The sequence below is a fragment of the Apium graveolens genome, chromosome 10, assembly GCF_009905375.1.
Source record: "Apium graveolens cultivar Ventura chromosome 10, ASM990537v1, whole genome shotgun sequence".
NCBI classification, from domain to species: domain Eukaryota; kingdom Viridiplantae; phylum Streptophyta; class Magnoliopsida; order Apiales; family Apiaceae; genus Apium; species Apium graveolens.
In genome coordinates this window covers 227118183-227141863 of record NC_133656.1, presented here as the reverse complement: position 1 = coordinate 227141863, position 23681 = coordinate 227118183, and the positions used below count along the sequence as shown (strand labels likewise).

Here is a 23681-nt window from a genome sequence, read left to right as displayed (position 1 = left end):
AGGAATACCTCTAACCAATTCTTTCTTGACTAGCTCATTCATGGTCTTGAAGTTTAGATGAGATAACTTCTTGTGCCATAACCAACTTTCATCTTGACTTGCTTTTCTGAGAAGACAAGTTACAAATTCTGCATTTGTTGAGTTGAAGTCAGCTAGATACACATTGCCTTTTCTCACTCCAGTGAGAACCACTTTGTTGCTTTTCTTGTCAGTCACAACACATGCTTCTGCATTAAAAGTAAATGAGTTGCCCCTATCACAAAGCTGGCTAATACTCAATAGATTGTGCTTGAGACCGTATACTAGGGCAACTTCTTCAATGATGACATTATTCTTTGAAATCAAGCCATATCCCACAGTATAACCCTTGTTATCATCTCCAAAAGTAATAATTGGGCCAACTCTTTCTCTAAAATCGGTGAGCTGGGTAGAATCTCTAGTCATGTGCCTTGAGCAACCACTATCCAGATACCAAAGATTCTTTATGTTTCCCTGCACACATAAAAATCAAATCAAGTTGATATTGGTACCCAAGTTTCCTTGGGTCCTGCCGTGTTAGCCTTTTTCTTTGGTTTCCTAGGTTTGACCTTATTTGACTTGGGTATTTCAGATTCATCCTTTGTCATTTGAGTTGGACTTTTGAAACCATTCATCATTGCAGAATTATCATGCACAAGTTGGTTAACATGAAAAGACATACTTTGTGCAAATATGTTATTCCAGTAAGGCATGCTAAATGGCATTTATGGCATACTAAATGCATTATAATATGGATTTTGTGCAAATGGCATGTAAGCATATTGTGCATTCAAATTTTGTGCAGGCTTAACATTGACATGCATTGTAGGCATGCTGGGAATTGAAAGTGGTGTAGACATAGGAGTAGGCATAGCAAGTTTGCAATTAACAGATAAATGATTAACACTACCACATTTATCACAGATCTTTCTTGGTGCATATTTATCAGGTGTGTAGTTGTTATGTTTGTTAATTCCTACTTTCCCATTTCTATTGTTTTTCCTTTTTGACTCTGCTTTCACCTCAATTTTCTCCAATCTGTCATTCAATTGCTTGATAGACAGATGACCTACATTGACTCTTTTGTCCTTTTTCCCTTGACTTGTTTCTCTTGGAACAAAGTTCTTAGAAACTGATCCATATTTTTCATTTGAATTGGCCTCCGAAAGAAACGGAGGACTTACGGATGTGGCTCATTGTCTTTCGACGGATAATCCTTTTGATTATTCGATTGATAATTTTCATCATCCATCGAATCCACATCAGTTAAAAGTCCTTCAACCAGATTGGAATCAAGCTTCTCCTTGTTCTTTTTCCAGGCTGCATCACAAAAAGATTCTATACCTTGAACTTTAGTGATTTGAGCATGGACAACTCTAGATGATTTCCATGCTTTAATCACTTCTTGTTCTCGTTCAAGTTGCTTTCTTAAAATTTCCTCTTTCTTTAAGGATTCAGTTAGTTCATCCTTAGTAATCTTGCATTCTATTTTCAATTTTTCAAACTCAACAAATTGAGTCTCTAGCATATTGTTTCTTTCACTTAAAAACACATTGTTCTCTTTAATTTTATTATTTTCTTTAGTGAGAGACCTTGTTGGTGAGACTGCGGAGCTGTATGAACAGTTACGTGATAACTCAACACAATAACAACACTAGAACATGACAGGTTAATAATACTACGCCTACACAAGAAATCAGGAAGAATGAAGACAAGGCAAATACAAGAATTAGAAGATTAGAAGAAAGCCTGGAGTCTGTCTACAGGTCACTGAAAGAAGTTCATTAATATGATCATGCCTCAGTGAAGAACAAAGGTTAAAGACTTTCAGGGTTTCAGAAATGTTGAAGATTCAGTATACAAGTGCTACCAGAAGATTTCAGTGTATTGGCATTGATTAAAGATAGACAGTGTTCGAAGCATAGGAATCTGAAGAATTGAAGACAGGGTATAGACAAAGGTTAATGAAGACATTGTCTAGAGTACCAAAAAGGATTCCAATGAAAGTACAGTTGTTTATTGACAGTCAGTGTTCGAAGTAATAAAGTTGAGGCAATCTTAACAATATAATCAAGGCTATAATACGAAGACCTGAATCGGGGTTAGTCATCTGTGAACCAGACCAGTTGCACCAGGCGTCAACAGCTCGTGAAAGGAATCTGGGTATTATTTATAGAAGAATTGTTAAGTTGAGGAACGTACTTGGATTGAACGTTTATCTGTTAAAGTACGAGAAGAGGTGCGCGGGGTATACAACTAAACAACTCAGGGGACTGACGAAGCTCAAAGTTTAATTGGTAAATTAAATATATTTATTTAGTGGACTTTAATATAATTAATTTAATAAACTTAAAATGGTTTATCTTATAAACTTTAAATAAGTTTATTTTATAAATCTAAATTAGTTTATTTATATAAGTTATATTTAATTTTATTTTATAAATTAATTTAGTTACAATTTAAACTAAAAGAAAAGAAACACAAAAAAAAAGAGAAAAAGAAAAAAAATAGAAAAAAAATAGAAAAAGAAAATAGAAAACAAAACAAAAAAAAAGAAAGGAAAGAAAATCAAAAAGAAAAAGCAAAAAGAAAAACAAAACAAAAAAAAAGAAAAAAAAAAGCAAAAGAATTAAAATAACAAACTAACAAGTTTGTTTGTTTGTTTTGTGTTTACCTGTCGCCACACATGTTGTCTGTACTTTATAATATTTGCTAGTAACCCCTGTGGTCGCCACAGGGGTGTTAGATTAATAATACTCAATTTTGCATGTACTAGTAGCTGTCGCCACAAAGTAGAGCTGTGCCCCCTTGTCGCCATAGAGAAAAGTTGTCGCCACACAGAGTACTCAATTCTCAACCACACAATTTTATTGTGTATAAAGTCTATACTTTGCAGCAGAAGATAATGATCTATTCATTCTGAATTATTTTATGTTCATCTTCTCTCCCAAAAAGAGAAGTGAAATGGCAACATTGATTTACAGAGAAGCTCAAGCTATTTGTTTATCCGTTTAACTTCTCACCGGAGTAACGTTATAATGCCCGATTTAACTCTTGTATATTCTTAAGGGCATTATAATCTTTACCCAGTAATTAAATCCTAGTACAAACAAAAGCTAGATTATTGTATAGGATTTGATTTGTAAATCTTTGTAGTAGCTAGACACTTTGTTGTTCTTAGATTGTAGCCGGTTAATTTATTTACCGGAGTGTAGCAACACCCTCGAGGATTTATATACGAATATATATTTCCCCGAATATCTTGTGTTCCTTATTTTTATCGTTCCAAACACTATTTCTCTCAAGAACATGAAACCACTAACCGAGCACTAAATATTTTATCCGCTAAAGATTCGAAAGAATTTTTAATTTAGCGATTATATTATTCAACCCCCCTTCTACGATAATTCAGGACCTAACAGACCTGAGTGTAACATGCATGTCATATAACTCAGTAGACATGTCATTTATGGCATCATTACACTCAACTTTAGATAAATAAGCTAGGTTGGTAGTGATTACCTGTTAGATATATTTGATAATGTCATGGCTAATATGTTTTATGTTTAGATTTCAGATCTTATTTGAACAGAACAAATCAGTACTTAACTGATCAGTACTTATACTGGAAGTCAGAACTTAAGGGATATCAGTACTTATGTTATCAGGAGATAGATATCAGAACTTAAGTGCTGAAGGACGATCAGATAAGGACAGTAGCTGATTAAAGTTAAGAAGATCAAGATAAACATAAGAAGAGATATGCATGAAGAAGGAATTCCGTGAAGAATGGAATACTTGGAATAGAAGATATCTGATTGATATATTTTAGGAAGCAGAATTATATTCCATATCAATTAGCGATTATCTTGTAACTGTGTAGTATATAAACACAGACATAGGGTTTACACTATAAGTGTTATCATTATCGAGAATATTATTTATTATAACCCTAGCAGCTCTCGTGATATTTTTGTTCATCACTGAGAGATAACAGTTCCAGATTGTAACAGAGTTTATTGTTTAAATAAAGTTTGTTTTCTGTTACATAAGTTCTTGAAGTTTGATTTGATTGTAATAAACACTGTATTCACCCCCTCTACAGTGAAAGTGTGACCTAACAAGTGGTATCAGAGCTATCTGTTAACACACATACAGTTAAAGATCCAAACACAATCATGTCTGACACAGAAACTCCAACTAAGCCTACCAAAACTGAGGAATCATCAAAGACATCAACTCAGAGTCGATATGAGACTATCAGAGTTCCCATATTGAGACCATCTGAATATCCCATATGGAAGGTAAGGATGACCATGTTTCTGGAAGCAACAGATCCAGAATACCTTGATAGAATCAAGGAAGGGCCTCACAAACCTACCAAGCTCGCTGTTGTAGTTGCAGGTGAAGCAGCAATGACCGTACCAAAGGAAAAGAATGATTACACTGCTGAAGATATAGCATCTATTGCTAAGGATGCCAAGGTACGTCACTTATTGCATAGTGCCATTGATAATGTAATGTCAAACAGGGTAATCAACTGCAAGACTGCTAAGGAGATATGGGATGCACTGGAGACAAGGTGTCAAGGAACTGAAACAGTTAAGAAGAATAGGAAGACAATACTCACTCAAGAGTATGAACACTTTGACTCTAGGACTAATGAGTCATTGACTGATGTATATGATAGATTTGTCAAACTCTTGAATGACTTGTCATTAGTAAATAAGGAGTATGATCTTGAAGATACAAACCTCAAATTCCTGTTAGCTCTTCCTGAATGTTGGGATTTGAAGGCAACAACAATAAGAGACAACTACAATCTTGATGAAACAACTCTTGATGAAATCTATGGAATGCTCAAGACTCATGAACTTGAGATGGAACAAAGAAGCAAGAGGAAAGGAGGAAAGTCAAGGACAGTTGCTCTCAAGGTTGAAGAGGAATCCCCCAAACCACCTTCCTCAAAGAAAGATAAGGGTAAAGCTCTTATCATAAAATCTGATACTGAGTCATCAAGTTCTGAGAGTGATGATGACTCAGATTCTGAAAGCTTGCCTGAAACTGATGCTGATGATGAGATGATGAAGCTGTGTGCTCTTATGGTGAAAGGAATCACAAAGATTGCATACAGGAAGTTCAGGAAGGGAAAGAAGTTTTCCAGGAAAGGCATAAGTTCTGATAAGAAGAATTTCAGAAGATCTGAAGGAAGAGGAGGAAAGTCTGACAGAGGAGATTACGCTAATGTTAAATGTTATAATTGTGGTGAGAAAGGCCACATATCTCCTGATTGCAAGAAGACCAAGAATGACAAAGGCAAAGCTCTTGTCACAAAGCAGAAAAGCTGGACAGACACCTCAGACTCTGAAAGTGAGGAGAACTATGCATTGATGGCAAATGCTGATAAATCAAGTTCTGAGAGCAGTTCTGAAGCTGCTGAAACAAAGGTACCTCAGACTACTTATGCTTTTCATACTGATGATATTAATGAGTTGAGAAGATATCTTAAAACCATGTTTGTTAGTTATAGAGATCAAACTTTAACATGTGAAAGATTAACTTCTGAAAATCTTGCTTTTAGGAAAAGAAATGATTTCTTAGAAAAAGAGTTAGTCATGTTTCATCAAACTCAGCAGGATAGAGATGATGCTTTTTATGTTAGGGATGAAGTGCTAAAAATGAATGAATCTCTAAAAACTGAGTTAGAAAAGGAGAGAGAGATTATCAGAACTTGGACTAACTCTGGCAAAACAACTCAAAATTTGCTAAGCAGTGGAAACTGGAAAGAGGGCTTAGGCTATGGAGAAAATAAAAAAGGAACTGTAGAAATTAAGCCTGTTGATAAGCAAAAGCCGAAGTTAAAACCTGTTAAGTTTGTAACTGAAAAATCCGAAAATGAGAAATCAGAAGTTAAAAAGGAATTAGCTTCTGACAAACTAAAACAGGAAAAGACAGCTGAAGTTAACATAGGCTTAATGACAAAGAAGCAGCTTAAGCATAAGCTGAAAGATGTTAAGAATGCAAACAAGGTAAAATCACCTAGGAAAAACAGGAATGGAAAGGAAGGTGTGAATAAAAGCAATAACTATAAATCTGTTCCTGATGCTCCTAGGAAAGCATGTCATAACTGTGGAAGTTCTAACCATCTGGCTTCTTTTTGCAGGAAGAATAAGAATATTAACTCCTTATCTACAAAGTCAGGAGTTAAGAGTCAGTCTGTTAGATACAAACCACAAAATCCTTGTTTTCATTGTGGTAGTTTATGGCATTCCATTTATACTTGTAAGGAATATCATAGTTTGTACTATGATTATTATCAAATAAAACCTTCTTTAAAGAAAGTTTCTGTTGTTCCTTCTAGTATAAGTTCTGATAAGAAAACTGTTAACATAAAATCTGATGTTAAATCCGCTGCAAATGTTAACAAACCTAAAAAGGCCAAAGGATCCAAGCAAGTCTGGGTCCTTAAAACTAATAATTAGTGGTCTTTTTGATTGCAGGGCAACAGGAAAAATATTTTAGTTCTGGACAGTGGATGTTCAGGACATATGACTGGAAATAAGGCCCTGCTATCAGACTTTGTGGAGAAAGCTGGCCCAAGTGTTTCTTATGGAGATGGCAACATTGGAAAAACTTTGGGATATGGCAATATCAATCTTGGGAATGTCATTATTAAAGATGTAGCTCTGGTCTCAGGACTTAAACACAACTTACTGAGTATAAGTCAAATCTGTGACAGAGGTTATCATGTTGATTTCTTTGCAGAACATTGTGAAATAGTTAGTAAATCTAAAGGAAAAATTGTTCTGAAGGGATTCAGGCGTGGTAACATTTATGAAGCTAAGCTTTCAACAAGTTCTGATGGTTCTGCAATCTGTTTAGTGAGTAGAGCCTCAACTGAAGAAAGCTGGAATTGGCACAAGAAACTCTCTCATTTAAACTTCAACAAGATAAATGAACTGATCAAGAAAGATCTTGTGAGAGGACTGCCAAAATCAGTGTTTGTTCCTGATGGTCTTTGTGACTCATGTCAGAAGGCTAAACAAAGAAAATCTTCGTTCAAGAGCAAGACTGAATCATCAATTCTTGAGCCTTATTATCTACTTCATGTTGATCTATTTGGTCCAGTGAATGTCATGTCTATTGCAAAGAAGAAATATGCGTTGGTCATAGTAGATGAGTTCACCAGATACACATGGGTGTATTTCTTGCACACAAAAAGTGAAACTGCATCTATCCTGATTGATCATGTCAAACATCTGGATAAATTGATCAAAGATTCTGTGAAAATTTTGAGGAGTGATAATGGCACTGAATTCAAGAATTTGATAATGGAAGAGTTCTGCAAAAATCATGGAATAAAGCAGGAATTTTCTGCTCCTGGAACTCCACAGCAAAATGGAGTTGTTGAAAGGAAGAATAGAACTCTAATTGAAGCTGCACGAACAATGCTTGAAGAAGCAAAGCTTCCAACCTATTTCTGGGCTGAAGCTGTGCAGACTGCTTGTTTTACTCAAAATGCAACACTCATTAACAAGCATGGAAAAACACTCATCCGTCAGGAGCCTTGTTGATTATCCGTTGGGAGCCTTTGTAGATCATCCGTCGGGAGCCTTTCTGCCACTAGACTCTATTTCACTTATACAGAATTACAAGACATCTTATATTTACAATTAGCCAACCTATTCTACATATCAATCTAGTAGTCAGCATGACTTAAAGAATCCTACAACATCTACTAATACATTGTTGTTTGCAGGCATGTGCTACAAGACTTATTTTTACATAAGCTACACACTCGATGGATGTTCAGTTATCATCCGTCGGGACTATGAAGTTCATCCGTCGGGACTATAATAGAGCATCTGTCGAGAGCTACAAAACACTAAGTTAAATCCACTAAGGTGTTTTGTTCAACTTATCATCAAGTTCACAACATATTCCTAACAGTTTTACAATATTGTAACCTTGAAATCAGATAAGACTGGAATTTTTTTGGAGGCAAAGTAACAATGAAAGTGCACTGGAACTCAAGCTGATACTCCTTCACTTTTAATTTTTGCCAACTGACTGACTTGTATCACTGGACCGAATACGTATAAGACTGTATACATGACGGTTGTTACTAATGAAATAATTTGTTGTCAAAGTTATATCATCTTTGGATAATGATAATTTGAACGAGACCAGTTCACCAGGATTTAGATGAATAGGAATATTGTTACGAAACCCCACTGACATATTGAATGTTGAAAGACATAAATTATTAGGTGAATAGTTTCTTTCTATCATCAGAGTTGGAAATATCGAGAAACATGGTGATATTATAGGAAAGTCTCGAAGAATCAATGTTAAATTTATTATATGTAATTTCGACGCCTGAAAGTGGGGTGTAGTGAGGTGATAACCCGATTGATTTTTTTATAATATAAATAATTGAACCAACCGAAAGTGACATGGATAAAATAACCAAATACTTTTCAGATCTCCTATGTTTATTAATACAAAATAAAAAATTATAATAAAAGGAGCATAACGATCAAGATTGAGATCAAGAATATAGACAATTATGTTACGAAAAACATTGATAATTTGGACATTATTATCTTGCCTAATGTTATTTGGAAGACTGAGATTATTTAGAAGTATTTGCTCTACTTTCATAGAAGAAATCCTAACTATTTCCTTGCTAATAGTCGGTAAATGAATCAGTTTGCTGACAATTAACTGGAACGATCGGTTTGAGTTTGCTCGAGAATAATTTCGACTATTTCTGTAATAGTCGATTCCCTAATATCCTGTAGTTACGGAACAAGGTCGCGAGTAATATCGACTATTTAAGTATTAGTCGACTTCCGTATGCCCTCCGATTGAGGAGGTTCGACTGCAGAATGAGGAAAATCAATAGCTAAAAGTGGATGAGAATATCTAGGGAAATGTTACAAAAATATTATCATTAAAACTTTACAATTTTGCACACCTTTTGCACAATGTTTGCACAATATTTGTAAAGTTGTGAAAAACTTGTACACAATTGAAAAGTCCATCTTAATCGATATCATAATAACATCTCTATAGAATTCTATCATTAACATGCAAAATATGTATCCTCGAACCCTTTACATTTCTTAACATATTTCAAATTCGACATCAATAATATTTGTCGTGCATAAATTATATCTAACCTCACTAATTAGTTATACTAGCTTAAATCCTGTGCAATGCACGAGTTCCCGTTAATATTTAAATTTTTTTTATTCAGTCGTATTATAATTTAAAAATATTTATATAAATATAAATATATATATATATGAATTATAAATTTATAATTAAATTTATTAGATAACATGTGATCGTAGTTTAGTAGGATAAGTAGAATATGTCTAGTAGTTTAACAATTTAGTAGTTTAGTGGATATATAATACTATTTATTTATTTATTGATAATAGGATAAATTGTGGTTAGAGGTTAATATTATAAGTAGACTATCTCTAGTAGTTTAACGGATATATAACACTATTTATTTATGATCTTAATAATCAAAATCAGGGGATAACCGTTGAACCAAATTATACACCGTTTCGATTATTATAGTATAGTATAGATTTAAAATCTTAAATACAACCAATCTTAAGCATGTAAAGCCACTACAACATCAACATAAAAATCTAAAATTAAAAGTTTAACAAACTTTTATACTAAAAAAAATAAATAATATAATTAATACTTAATGTCCTTTGAAAAATAAGGTACATTAAACTTACAAACAAACTATTCACAGTACTACTTTTGGTAACAATTCTTACATTAAATTTGTATACGTCTCACAAAATCGAGTATATATTGATAAAGTCATGTCATTAGAAGTATAGGTACATCTAATAAAATTCTACATCATGGAACAATTTCACACCCATAATTATTATTATTGCAAATTATCAATGTTATCAATTAACTTGACGTTATTTAGGATTATACCAATTCTTTTATACTTTTCTACGTCTCTGACTGTTGTGAAAAGAAAATTTGAAATTGATAAAAATGTCAAAGAAGTTCAAAATGAAGTAAAGCATTGTGTTTAATCAAAGTTCAATATAATTTTTTACTATATGACCTTGAAAGACTCACAGATCAAAATAAAAGCAATAATCTTTCACTCACATCTACGGATGAGAGTGAAATTATTATGTTGAAAATGATACAAAATCAAACGAGTAATAACATTTACAGATGTGAAGCTTTTTAAGAATTTTATTGGTATCCCATGTTCTATATCATACATCATCGATAATAAATGCTAAAAAGATAGGAAAAGCAATATAATTTTATTGATAGCTAATGTTCTATATTATTAGGTATTGTTTATTTTTGTATATATATTTAATGAATTAACATAGGATCTTAACATAAATTATTTATTGAAAATATTAAATTTCATCATTTCAACGATGATCACCGTTTATTATCCTATAACTCTATTTGATATTTGAAATTATGTGATGAATTAACATTTTCTATTATAAATTATAATAAATAAGGATATAATTAAATTTAATATCATAAAAAATTAAAACATATCTGATTTTTTCTTGAATTAATCTTAATTCGGCGCATCCACCAATTAGTTCTGATTTTTAATATAAATCAAATATTATAACATTCTCAGTTGGTCAAATATTTATAGTGTAATTTATAAAGTTTTGTGTATAATATATATTTTTATTATGTGATGTAATATACTTTCTCTTTATTTTTAATACTGTATATTAATATTTTTTATTTTTCATTTCTCTGTGTACTTCATTAACATTTTTGTACTGTTGGGTTTAATCCCAAAATGTGGTATGAAGTAGGTGATACAAGACATAATTGGATTGAGTAATAATTTGTATATGTTGACAATTATTATCATAATGAGATGGAATAATAATTGTATGGGTAGACAATTATTATTATAATCAGATATTAGATCTGTCTTGTCGGTTAAGTTTGTGATGACTATATATACATAGTCATGTTATTGTTTTTATATATGCTTAAGAGATGTAATCATCTTAGGTATCGTGCGGGATATGCTTGAACATTAGTTGACTCAAGTATCAGTTTGACACACCATTGAGATATTATGTATTGATGTATTATTGATAATTATTTGGATTAATAATACGAGTTGGGACGTGAGTTTTCCACGTCAAATATATTGTTTCGTGTGCACTATGTATTGGTAGAATTGAATCTTGAATGTGTGTGTGTGTTTCCTCCTAACAAGTGGTATCAAAAGTCGAGGTTCGAGGTTCGTGATGAATTGGGTTCGAGGAAAGATCAAGGTTCAATTGGTATGGTGGAGTACCGTGATGGATTTGAAGCATGGGAAGAGGCAAAGTTATGTGTAGTATGACGGTTGACTTGCATCGTGGATCAATTCGTTTGGACTCGAGGTGGAAGATGGACGAGATCATTGCAATAGTTTCAATGGTTTTGATGGATGATCAAGCAGGTGAAGAATTTGGATGATGCTTGTAATGTCCTTCAAAAGAGGCCGAATGATTGTGAAAGCAAGGATCAGGTGACTCAATGCTGAAAGAAATCACTCATGGTTGATGCACGTAATTTTGTGGATGAATATTATGATGAAGAATGATAGTTAGGAGTTATTGGAGGTCACTATTCGGGTCTTAGTGATTCTCGAAAGTTGAAAGAACGAGATGAAAGGATTCTTATTCGAGGGGAGACATAGGCGAACGAACGTCGATGGCATGAAGATGACCGTTAAATCGGTTGTGGAATTTTATTGGGTTGAAGGGGAAGATTGTTGGGTTTAAACCCAATATGTGGTATGAACTTGGTGATACAAGACATAATTGGATTGAGTAATAATTGTATGTGTTGACAATAATTATCATAATATGATTGGGTAATAATTATATGGGTAGACAATTATTATTAATCATAATCAGATTAGGTATGCCTTGTCGGTTAAGTTTGTGATGACTATATATACATAGCCATGTTACTGTTTTGATGTATGCTTAAGAGATGTAGTCATCTTAGGTATCATGCAATCGATGCTTGAATATTAGTTGTCTCGAGTATCAGTTTGGGTCCTTTGGGACACCATTGAGGTGTTATGTATTGATGTATTATTGATAATTGTTTGGATTAATAATACAAGTTGGGACGTGAGTTTTCCACGTCAAATATATTATTTTGTGTGTACTATGTATTGGTAGAATTGAATCTCGAATATGTGTGTGAGTGTGTGTGTTTCCTCCTAGCATGTACTCCACATGAGTCATATCTAAAAATTTCACTAATTTTTGTGTTGGAGTTTTTCTTCCTTGGGATCATTTGTAAATAACACTTGTTAAATTTTTATCATATTCAATAAAAAAAAGTTATATACCATCATTATATATCATCTCATCTATAGTACATAGTTATTTTCATGATGGATCGGTTCAGTTCTTATTAGTGGACATATGATTAATACAATACGCCCGAATGCATCATTTTAGTTGGAGATTATCTTATTATTTCATCAACTTATACATAATTTTACAATTTCACAATTCCCTGATATGTTTAATATTAGCTTTTCAACAACTTTAAATAAAGTTTCGGAATGAATAATGCGATATATCTTTGAAATTAAAGTTCAACTAACAATTGGTTTTCATTCGGACATCTGGTAATCAACTTGGTTTCCTTCTAATTGGGAATGTTCATTTGAAGGATTGATTGTACCTTATTAGTATTATAATGTCTTACAAAATCCAGTGCAACATTGATAAAGTCATGTCATTAGAAGTCCAGGTACATCCATTAAAAGTCTATATCATGAAACAATTACTTACTCATAATTATTATAGGTAATGAATAACATCGATTAAGTTCGAGTTATTTTCAATTAAACACCCATAATTACCAATTCTTTTAGGTCAGAGTATTTTTCTTATTTTCTCACTTTTTGAATTAATAAATATTAAAAACTACAATTAACTTATATTTACCTAAATATATTATCATAATTCGTAATATTCTCCTAAAGTCTCTACAACACTTTCCATTAAGATTATTGAAATTAACTTATCATCATGATATTATCCTAAAATTCTGTTTTCTCTTTAAATCAATTTACCATCTTGAAATTATCCTACATTTCTTTTTAATATCATTTCTCATCTTTTTCCTAATATCAACTTAATATGATATATTTTCCTAAATATTTTCTTTTAATGTTTAGTCTATGTTATATTACAAAGACAAGTATTTATGAATATGTTCTCAATATTTTTTTAAAATTATTATATCACTATATTGTATTGTAGTTATATAAAGGAGAAGATGTGGGCAGTGAGGCAGTGCCATGATATTAAATTTGTGAATAATGATAGAACTACTCATTGGAGTAAACATATTTAGCGAGAAAGCGAATTTATTATATTTATTTATTACTAGCTTCACCCTGTGCAATGAACAAATTTCTTTAATATTTATATATTTTTATTTGTATTATATAAATTTTATTAAAAATTTGGTGTAAATAATTAAATATTAAATAATAATTATATTAATGTAATTTTAATTTGAATGTGCATAATCTCAAGATTATATCAAAAAGTATAAAATATTATATGATAGAAACTTGAACTATTAACTTTATTTTTAACATTATAAATAATATAAATGTTGGTTATTGATGTGATTCGAATATGAAAAATATAAAGTTATTGGAGGGATTCGAAATTGAAAATTTGGGGAGTGCATTATTTTAACGTTGAATAATGTATGTTGTTGGTGAGATTCGAACCTTGAAACATATTTGCATCTCCATAAATAATAGTATAAAGAATTTGTTATTGGAGTGTTTCGAAACTGTGAGTTTAAGTATTGCATTATTTTAATATTTAGAGTTAACGGTTCTGATCATATTTAATTAAAAAGATGTAAGGATCGTAAGATAAGATAACCAAAATGGAGGTTAATACTTCATTCTAATTATTATAGTTCAGTTTAGATTTATAATTTTAAAATGACCAAAATCAAGGAATACAAAAATGACGAAATATTATTTGCAGAACGCGGGTGCGAAGCGCGGTTTCATAAACTAATTTTAAATGAAAATCAGTTCCTAAATTAACCAAACTTAATTTGTTAATTTAAAAATATCAGTTCCTAGCGGAATTTTATATCTTTCATTCACAGGAGTAAATTTTACAAGTTGGATGTAAAATTGTAATCGGCTGAAGCAAACCACGTGTACACACACTACTCTACTCAGAGCGCCCCTAGTTACTTTAACACTAATCCAAAAAAGCACCCTCATTTAATGTCTTTGGTACGGTTGGGAGGACTAGCCTTGTAAGTTGTAACTAAGTGGATAACATTACATTAAAGTCTATTTGTTGCCGGCGATATTTCCAACACCGACGAATCTCTACCGGAATCACTGCCACTGTTGATTTAACAGACTTCCAACTGAAAGCAGACAATTTCGATTTTGCGTTTTAATTTTGAAACAATTCAGAAATTGAGCACTGGTTGGAGTGAATTATATATACATATATGTGCGTGAGCGTATATATTGTTTATTACTGATGTTTAGAAGCAATAATAATAATAATAATGTCACTGCAAGGATTTTCCACCGCCAGATTCGCACTCCTGCCCCTGGCACTTCTGTATGAACTCTCTCTCTCTCTCTCTCTCTCTCTCTCTCTCTCTCTCTCTCTCTCTCTCTCTCTCCCCCTCCCTCCCTCCCCCTCTCCTCCTCCCTCCCTCACTCTCTCTCATGGGACATGGCATTTCTAGTTGTATTATTTGTTTTCTAAGTTTAGCAGGATGTTTATCTCAATGTATTTTTAGTTGTATTATTTGTTTTTTAGTTAAGCAGGATGTTTATGTTACCCCCCCCCTCTCACACACGGTCACACACAAACATATGCATTTTTAATTGTATTATCTGTTTTTCTTAGTTTAGCAAGATGTTTATGTTAGTGTTAATTAGTATATGCACCTCCCAGTTAGTAGCGATTTTATATGCACACACCTTAAGAGCACCTAAAACTTTAGAAGAACTACTTTGCTATCCAATAAATATGAAATAGATTACATGGTTACTTACTAATGGAGGTGAAAAAGGATCCCGGGTACTGAATCGAATGCCTCACCACACTGTGGCTCATAGCGGGTTTTGTGCCATTTACAAGACAAATTTCCCCCCTCTTGTTGTCACTTTCGGAAATCTCTTTATCCCTTTTTAGTTCTTCCACCTGTTTAATCACTAATTTCTCCATTTGCGTGTCCAAGTTTTGTATTTTTCTATGTTCTCCCTAAATTTAAGCTTTTTTCCCTAGAACATGACGTATATACTTTTTTTAGCCTTATGTGAATGTGACTCGAATTACAGTAGTTCATTGGCCTCTGTTGGTAAAATTTTTGCCTTAATAGTGGTCGAGGCAGTGAATGAAGATCTCTTCAATTTGCTTTGCAATTTCATTTTGACAAGGTTCATGATATACTGTATCTTCGTTTAGATTTTGGTGTTTTTCATTAGGTCTCTAAATTAATACTCTTTAAAGTAGTAACCTCTCTAAATTGATAAAAAATCTTGACCATTATTAAAATTCAGTAACCCCTCTATAGTGATGATTAATATATACTTCGTATTCGTAATGTTAAATTTCGTTCCCAACTTCGCATGAAGTGATACATTTGATTAAATACACAATTTTATGCATCTTACGAGTATAAAAAATATTTTATGATACTAATCTGGGATAGATTTTCTTGTCTAAGAACTTCTGAATTATTTATTATTATCTTAATTTTCTTTAATTGTCGCTATGATCTTTGTTTTGAGGAATATATCCATAGAAACAAATATTGTTACTGATTTATAAGTATTTTTTGACATAAAAGTGTTAAAAGTACATATTTTTAGTATATATTGAGGATTGTATCAAATTGTGTTGGATTCTTTTATTTGTTTCTTTCCACATGTATTGTATGAATTGTTTTATGATCTATGTTGGACTTTATTCTGCTACGCCTTTTGCAAGAGAAATCTATTTTGATTTTTTGATGCTTTGCAGTTTCACTGTGCCAGACGATTTTATGAAAATATAGTCCCAAGCAGTACCGTATATGATGCTGAATGTCCGGACAACTCATTTCGCAAGTTCACTGAAGATGGACAGTATCTCATAAGCTTCAGTAGGAACCATCAGGATCTTATTGTGTATAGACCATCATGGTTGACATTTTCATGCAAAGAAGAAGATTGTGATGGTCAAGATCTTCCTTTAAAAGCCAGGAAATTTGAGAGCTTCTTCAGCCAACTGTACAGTGTACCACTTGCGTCCAGTAGTGAGCTAATATGCAAAGACTTCTTTCTCTACATAGAGAGTAACCGGTTTGGATTATTTGCTACTTCAACCCCACAAGTTCATGATGCTCCTGCCATTGGAGGAGCCATACATGGTGTCCCTTCTGTTGAAAAAATAACATTTCACCTTCTAAGGTACAAGGACTTCAGTTAAGTTTTCATTACAAAATATAGGTCTTAAATATAAGAACCTTTTTAATGCATTTGCTAATCATTACAGTCTCATTTTATTTATTAAAATTTGGCCTTTACTCTAGATTGGAAGATGGGGTCATTCTTGATGAGAGGGTCTTCCGCAATGATTATGTCAATTTGGCTCACAGCATGGGAGTTTTCTTGTATGATGATTTACTTGCTATTGTATCCCTCCGATATCAAAAAATACACATTATTCAAATTAGAGATTCGGGAACCCTTGTTGACGTACGAGCGATTGGTGAATTTTGCCAAGAAGACGATGAGCTGTTTCTGAATTCAAGTTCTCAGGTAAGTGAAACTTCTTAATATATCTGAGTGGGATCAACCTGAAGCTTGATTTGCTCTCTTTCTATTTGACATGGTATATAAAACACAGGCTTAACTCTGGAATTAGGATTGCTTATTGACTTTCTGCAAAAAAGTCAATGCAAATTATAGTACAACAGAGTACAAACTATAATAGAAGTATATATGACTTTGCAAAAAGTCTGAGGTTTATTATATTTGGTTGTTAAATTAAGTTATACACAATGGCGGATCCAGGAACCCAAAACAGGAGGGTGCGCTTGATAAAATACTATATTTATTTAACGTTAAGGTTGTTATAAAAATCATATTTAGACAAATAAATAGTAATTTTTTTTTTTACAAGTAGATGAATTTGAACTACTATCAGTCATTATAATCATTAACCTCATTGAAATACTCAAAGCTATAATCATTAACCTCATTGAAATCACCCAAAGTGCATATCATTTGTTAGTTTCCGTCATTTAAGGAAGGGGAGGTCTAAATCTGATGTTCCCTTTATATCTTACATATCACAGTTGTCCATGCCCTCAAATTACAGTTTCTTAGATTCATCAACATGCTTTTACTTTCAAATTGGTTTCCCATTTTTTATAGGAGGCTATTATGGTTAACAAAAAACTTTTATCATTTATATCTCTCGTTCTGAACGTTTTGTCGCAGTGCACGGCAAACGCTGACAAGAGCAGGCAGCACCATATCCCCGTGGATCATGTTGGACAGAGCGACAATCATAACCAGCACAGTCCAGAGAACTCTTTTCTGAGTGGTATAAAACAGAGACTGCTTTCATTTATATTTCAAGGGATATGGAATGAAGAAACTGATGAAACTCTGGTTGGTTATTTACTATCAAGTTAATGTACTTATAGAAAATGTCATTTATTTTTACAACTAATATGTATAAATGTTACTAGTATTTAGTAAGTCTTCTCTGACCTAACTAGTAATAATGCCATATATGTTGCACATTTTAAGTTTTTTTTACGTATATATGGTATCATAGATTGTCGATATTGCTGCTAATTTAAATTTAATCTTTTTACAACTTTGTCTCAAGTCTCAACTCCTCTTAAGCATGTTAGCTTTGTACAATGAAAAAACAACACCGTTTTGAAGTTTACAAAATTATATTGATTTATGCTCTCCTGATTCACTTTAGAAAATTGTATGTTTGTGTACTTTCCAGCGGATCTCTACTTTTAGGTTCTTTTTTAGAACTGGGTACAAACCTTCGCTAAGTCTCTCTCTCTCTCTCCCCCCCCTTCTATCTCTTCCTCCCTCCCTCTCTCTCTCTCTATATATATATATATATATATGCTATAAATATAATTCTATAAAATTCCCAAGCTGTAGAAGTAGTTCCTTCTGATTGTACACGTGGCACTAAAACTTAATTAATAATGCAAAGCTGTGCGCAGGGAAGGTCTGGAATTAGAGTTCCATGGTCATAGGGAGCTCTATCATAGTAATAATGCAGACAGTGGTTGGTCATAGTAATAATTCCGACAATGGTTGGTTGAATTCAGCCATGAGAATTGGATTTGCATGGAGTGGCTGGTGTCATATACAGTCCTTGGTATCTATGCTATACAGGATTAACTAGGTTTGATGAGGCATTCGTAACACAAGATAGAATGAAAAGTTATCCCAACTATGTAGAGTAATTAGTTTATCGGCTGGTGCTCAATCAGTAGGTTTTCGATAACAAACACATATGATAAACTCTTTCCTTTCCAAAGTACTCCAGTGACCTGTTTTAAAATTTCAAAAGTCACTTTTTTTTAAAATTTTGTATGTTAATGTAAAAGCAAACTTTTACAAATCTAAAAAAAGATTGAATTGGAAATGAGTCAAATTGACTTAAAAGGGGGTCATTTTTTTCTAAAAATGTTAAGAGGGTTACATGATTGGCAATTGTCATTTGATGAATGTACCTTTTGTTTCTTGAATTATATGCTGCTATCAAGTGTTACATTCTCAAACATGGTACATATCAAATTAAACTTCATTATTATATTAATTGGATTCTATGCTAATTATTCTCTTTTTCTTCTGGTTTAATCAGAGAATGCAACATGTGAAGAAGAAGTTTTATTTCCATTTTCAAGATTATGTTGATTTGATTATGTGGAAGGTACAACTCTGACCTGCATTTGATGCTGTTTATCAGCATACTTCCTCAAATCTGGTTTTTTGTAATTCATATATAATTTCCTGTCACTAACTATGACATTGTGAATGTGTCTAATACTGTATATTTTTGCCAGGTACAGTTATTGGACCGACATCATCTACTAATCAAGTTTGGCAGTGTTGATGGAGGGGTGAGGAACTTTTTTCCCCTTCCCACTGTACTGTTGTGTGTATCCTTCATCTTCCACTTAAATGCTCACACAAGAAAGGCTGGAGTCTAAACCCTGATACAGTGCATGATGCAACAAGTTATATATGAGAAAATTTTCTGCATCTACACTTAATAGTAGTTAGAGCTATAGACTGTATATGACTACAGATGAATTCAATATTATTACAATTTATTGTCAGTTAAATGTAGAAAGGTTAATAGCTTCAGGTAGCAATGTAGCATTAGTTGGTAATATACATGATCCCTTTTAATCTGGCTCTTTATGTATTTTTTTGATAACCTGCATCTTAGACATTAATATATTTACCTCAATACTTACTTAAAATGTCCTAAATGCATATTTTCCTATAAACTTAATAAGTAAACTGTATGACGCGGGGTGAGTATAGTTGAAATAACTGTGGTGGATTCGTTTGACGTATCATAATGCTGCTGCTTTTGAGGTTATCTATATGCTGTAAGATGTTGTTGTAGCTCTGAAATAATTATAATGTTGGTGAAAGTTTCTAGATAATTTTGTTAAGTACTATTTTTGGAGACAATTCCCAGTTACAAAAATCTTTACTGTTAAATTTTCAAGAAGTCTTAAAATGTATTATTTTTGTGTTAGAATAGCTGTTTAATTGAAGCTCTAGAATGACTTTAAATATCATAAAATTATTATTCATTGATGTAACAAATTTGAGATACAATCTGTAAAAGAAGGTTCCTAGTGAGTGAACTTTTAGTGAAGTTTATTGATAGTGGTAAAATAGATTATTACAAGTACTGCGTCAGATCTTTGACACCTTAATGTTTGTGTAATTTGAATACCTACATGGCCCTTTTACCAGCAAAACATGGGATCTATATCGTAAAGCCCAAAATAAGTAATCATCTCTGTGGTGGTTGGTTGAGTTGTCCCACTTGCTTTTAGTAGTAATGAAGCTTTCAGGGTTAAGATACAGTAGGGATGAGATCAAAGTTTGCAATTGTATTGTCAAATTAATAAGCTAGCCACACGTTGATAAAAGATTGTTTGAGCTGCAGGTGTCGCGAAATGCTGATAATCATCCCGCATTTCTTGCTGTATATAATATGGAGACAACCGAAATAATTGCTTTTTATCAGGTATCTTGTGGCTGGTTATTTCTGATGGTTCTTTCACACCTTGAAGGCTAAATACTGACACAATTTGTGGATTTCTTTAGAACTCAGTGGATGAGCTATATTTATTGTTTGAACAATTCTGCGATCACTTCCATGTAACATCAAAACGATCGCTGTATATGAATTTTATATCATCTCACTCTAACAACATTCATGCCCGTGATCAAGTTAGGTCTAGTAAGAATAAAGCTACCAGCTTACCCCAGGTAACATATAAAACTGTTTCAGCATCCAACAGTTCATGTCTTCTGTATTATCATTTCATATTTTCATGTATGCCAGGATATAATTTATGGTAATCTATAAATGCTACAGTTTGTGAAGAAGATGCTGTCTTCTTTGCCCTATTGTTCCCAGTCACAGAGCCCTTCCCCATATTTTGACCAGTCTCTTTTTCGATATGATGAGAAGGTTTTGTTCTAGATCTTTAATCTCTTGTTTACCTTTTATTTTTAAGATAAGAAGGGGGTGGTGGGTGTAAGAGTTATGGTCACTGCATCAAACAAGATAAATGGATTTTTTTGTCCTATTTATAATTGAAAATAAATGGGCTGATAATCAGAAATAATAAAAATATGAAGTTGACTGATAAATTTATCTTTTAGCATTATTAATAATATCCTATTGCAGCTAATTTCTGCAACTGAAAGACATAGACAGTGTACGGATCACCCCATCAAGTTCATTTCAAGACAATCAAATACCCTCAAATTTAAGATAAAACCAGGTATGCTACTGAAATACTATAAGCCTTAGAGAGGGCCATATTGGTTCATTGAGATTCATGTGGCCTGGATATAATTTGCATATATATGGTAGAGAAATAATTGCTTGTGTAATTATGTCCATGTGAATGTATTTTTTGTGATACTAGATTAGCCTTCGTGCGATGCACATGAAATTAGAAATGTTAACATGCATATAATATGTGTTTTTTATTAATATAATAAGTTATATATAACTGATTTGAACTTAATAGTCTCTTTTAACATATTTTGGCATGTCCTACAACTATATTTGGGCTAAACAAAGAGTACTGGATACTTGATACAAAATTGTCCAGTAATATGTATTTCGTATCATGAATAAGTTTTTTGTGTTAACACTCTTTAAAATCTAACGAATCAAAATTCTTAGTCTGTCAATGAAATTCGACTGATCCTAACATATATAGCTACTATAGCAACTAGCAAGAGTAAATATTAAATATTAAGTGACCTACTATAACGCAATTATATTTATAAATAATTAAATTTATAAGTAACTGTAGTATCTAATAACGTTACGAGCTCTTTAATTAATATTAAATAGTAATGATGATTGAATTTGTTTAATCTAAACACTAAGAACGTAAAGTAACAATACTACCTAATCAAACAATATTTTGAATTAGTTAATACTTTTAGAATATGTTATAGCTCTACCTCATTTTTTAGTTAGTGTGGAATAAATGGCACGGTTTAAAAGCAATTACTATTAAGGACATAAAGTTCATTTGAATAAAATTAATATAATACAAAAGATTAAAATAACAAATATAATTGTAACGTTAAACTAATAATAATATTTGGAATCAAACTCAATGTAATTGTTGTTGACAAATGATAGTATATCTAACAATCTTGTTGATTTGTGTTGTAATTAGGACCTGAAGTTGGTACTGCAGATGGTCGAGTTAAGAAGATCTCCTCATTTCTTTTCCATCCGTTTCTACCTCTTGCACTCTCCATCCAACAAACTTGGTCTTTGCAGCCAGCTGTTGTAAATATTCATTTTCGAAGATAACGGGAATCATTTTTCTCCTTGGGGTCACCCATCCATTTACATTTACCAACCATGACATCCTTAGCCTGATTAAAATTTTGAATTTAGGACTGTATATGTTCAATTGCTTGCAGTTGTGTATATGCTGTAATTGTGCAAATAAAAAATTATGATAATGTCTTAGAGTAGCAATGATAGTGCTGATGTATTGGAAATGTTTAGTACAAATTAATAATTTAACTTGTATTGACACAGCGGGGGGGCTTCAGCTCCCAGTGTAGAGAAGGCGTGAAAAAACAAAATTTTCCATCCAAGCTTATGCTTCCATAAATCTTGTTGGCAATGATAGCTTGTAAGTTTACAATCCTACCTTTACTCCTTTTAGAGGGTGAGTATTAGGTGGCTAATTTGTTCGGCTTCTGCTGATAAAATATTGTGACATTGTCTTACAGCCCCCACCATTGATAGTGCTCATATATTGGCAATGTTTATCACAATACTTTTGTTCTAATATTTGCACCTGGCAGAGAAAGCGGCCTAAGATAATTTCCATGCTATCAAAGTTTTTGCTTACAAGCTAAGAAAACCATGATATAAAAAAAAACAGAAAGGAAAAAAAGCAGGTGAGATAAAGTTGCCATCAAACCTTACTGGCTCAAAGTTTGTAAAGCTAAGGGGAGTCTGGCCACTACAATGGTGCATGAATACTGTTTCTACATCCACATAATATATTAACATGCATGCATGATTATTGATAAGGAAGGTGGTCTACTGTCTAGTTTGTTGTTGGTGCGCCTCTTTAATAATTGTGCAGGTGGTTGCTAAGTATATCATAATCTATAAAAAACTATATTAGTTAGTTCAATTTAGTTATAAAATATCATTTATTAGAAGTCATCCCCAAATATCAAAACCAAATAGTATTCGAAATTTCTAGTTCCCTAACCAAAAAGGCTTCATGGTCTGTTTGACCCAATTGTTGTTTTATAGAAGGGGTTTTTGAGTTCATAAATCAGAATCTGTTCATAACCTAGATTAATCTTATTTTACCATGTGTGGAGGAACAAAACAAACCAAGAATCCACTGTTTTCCAATCCAGATAGATGTTATTTTAATAATATTGATGGATTAATTATTGTACTTCACAATCATTTCAATCTTTAAATTGACTCAGCAGTCACCACCACGTTCCCCAGGTATATTTTATAAGATGTACTTGTTCCCCGATTTAAAAATATTAATTCTCCATTAATTTTGTGAAAAGCATCTAATCAATCTGATTTTTAATGTCCGATTAATGTTTATACATTTTTTTGATCGGTTCATTATAAATAAATTATTATATATAATATAATAATTTAATTTAATTAAATTATATAATATAATAAATATATATATATTAATTTCTAAATTACTACTTAAATAAGAATATTAAAATTAAATATAATTTAAAATATAAATACATCCGATTAATTTTTCCGATTAAT

The 23681-nt window shown here is 32.3% G+C and overlaps 1 protein-coding gene across 2 annotated transcripts; it reads left to right on the top strand.

The window, feature by feature from the left end:
• Positions 1–14282: 14282 nt before the first annotated feature.
• Positions 14283–22524, top strand: LOC141692370 (light-mediated development protein DET1). Of its 2 annotated transcripts, XM_074497180.1 has the most exons (11): positions 14291–14699; positions 16113–16540; positions 16663–16891; positions 17576–17749; positions 18981–19049; positions 19183–19239; positions 20310–20390; positions 20471–20635; positions 20745–20840; positions 21060–21156; positions 22075–22524. In XM_074497180.1, exons 1-11 carry the CDS (start codon positions 14616–14618, stop codon positions 22212–22214), a joined length of 1620 nt encoding a protein of 539 aa, XP_074353281.1. In that variant the 5' UTR covers positions 14291–14615; the 3' UTR covers positions 22215–22524. The 2 variants fall into 2 exon arrangements, 1 of the variants encoding a protein (XP_074353281.1); XR_012562811.1 differs by lacking the exon at positions 22075–22524 and having other exon boundaries at positions 14283–14699; positions 20712–20840; positions 21060–21112.
• Positions 22525–23681: the final 1157 nt, after the last annotated feature.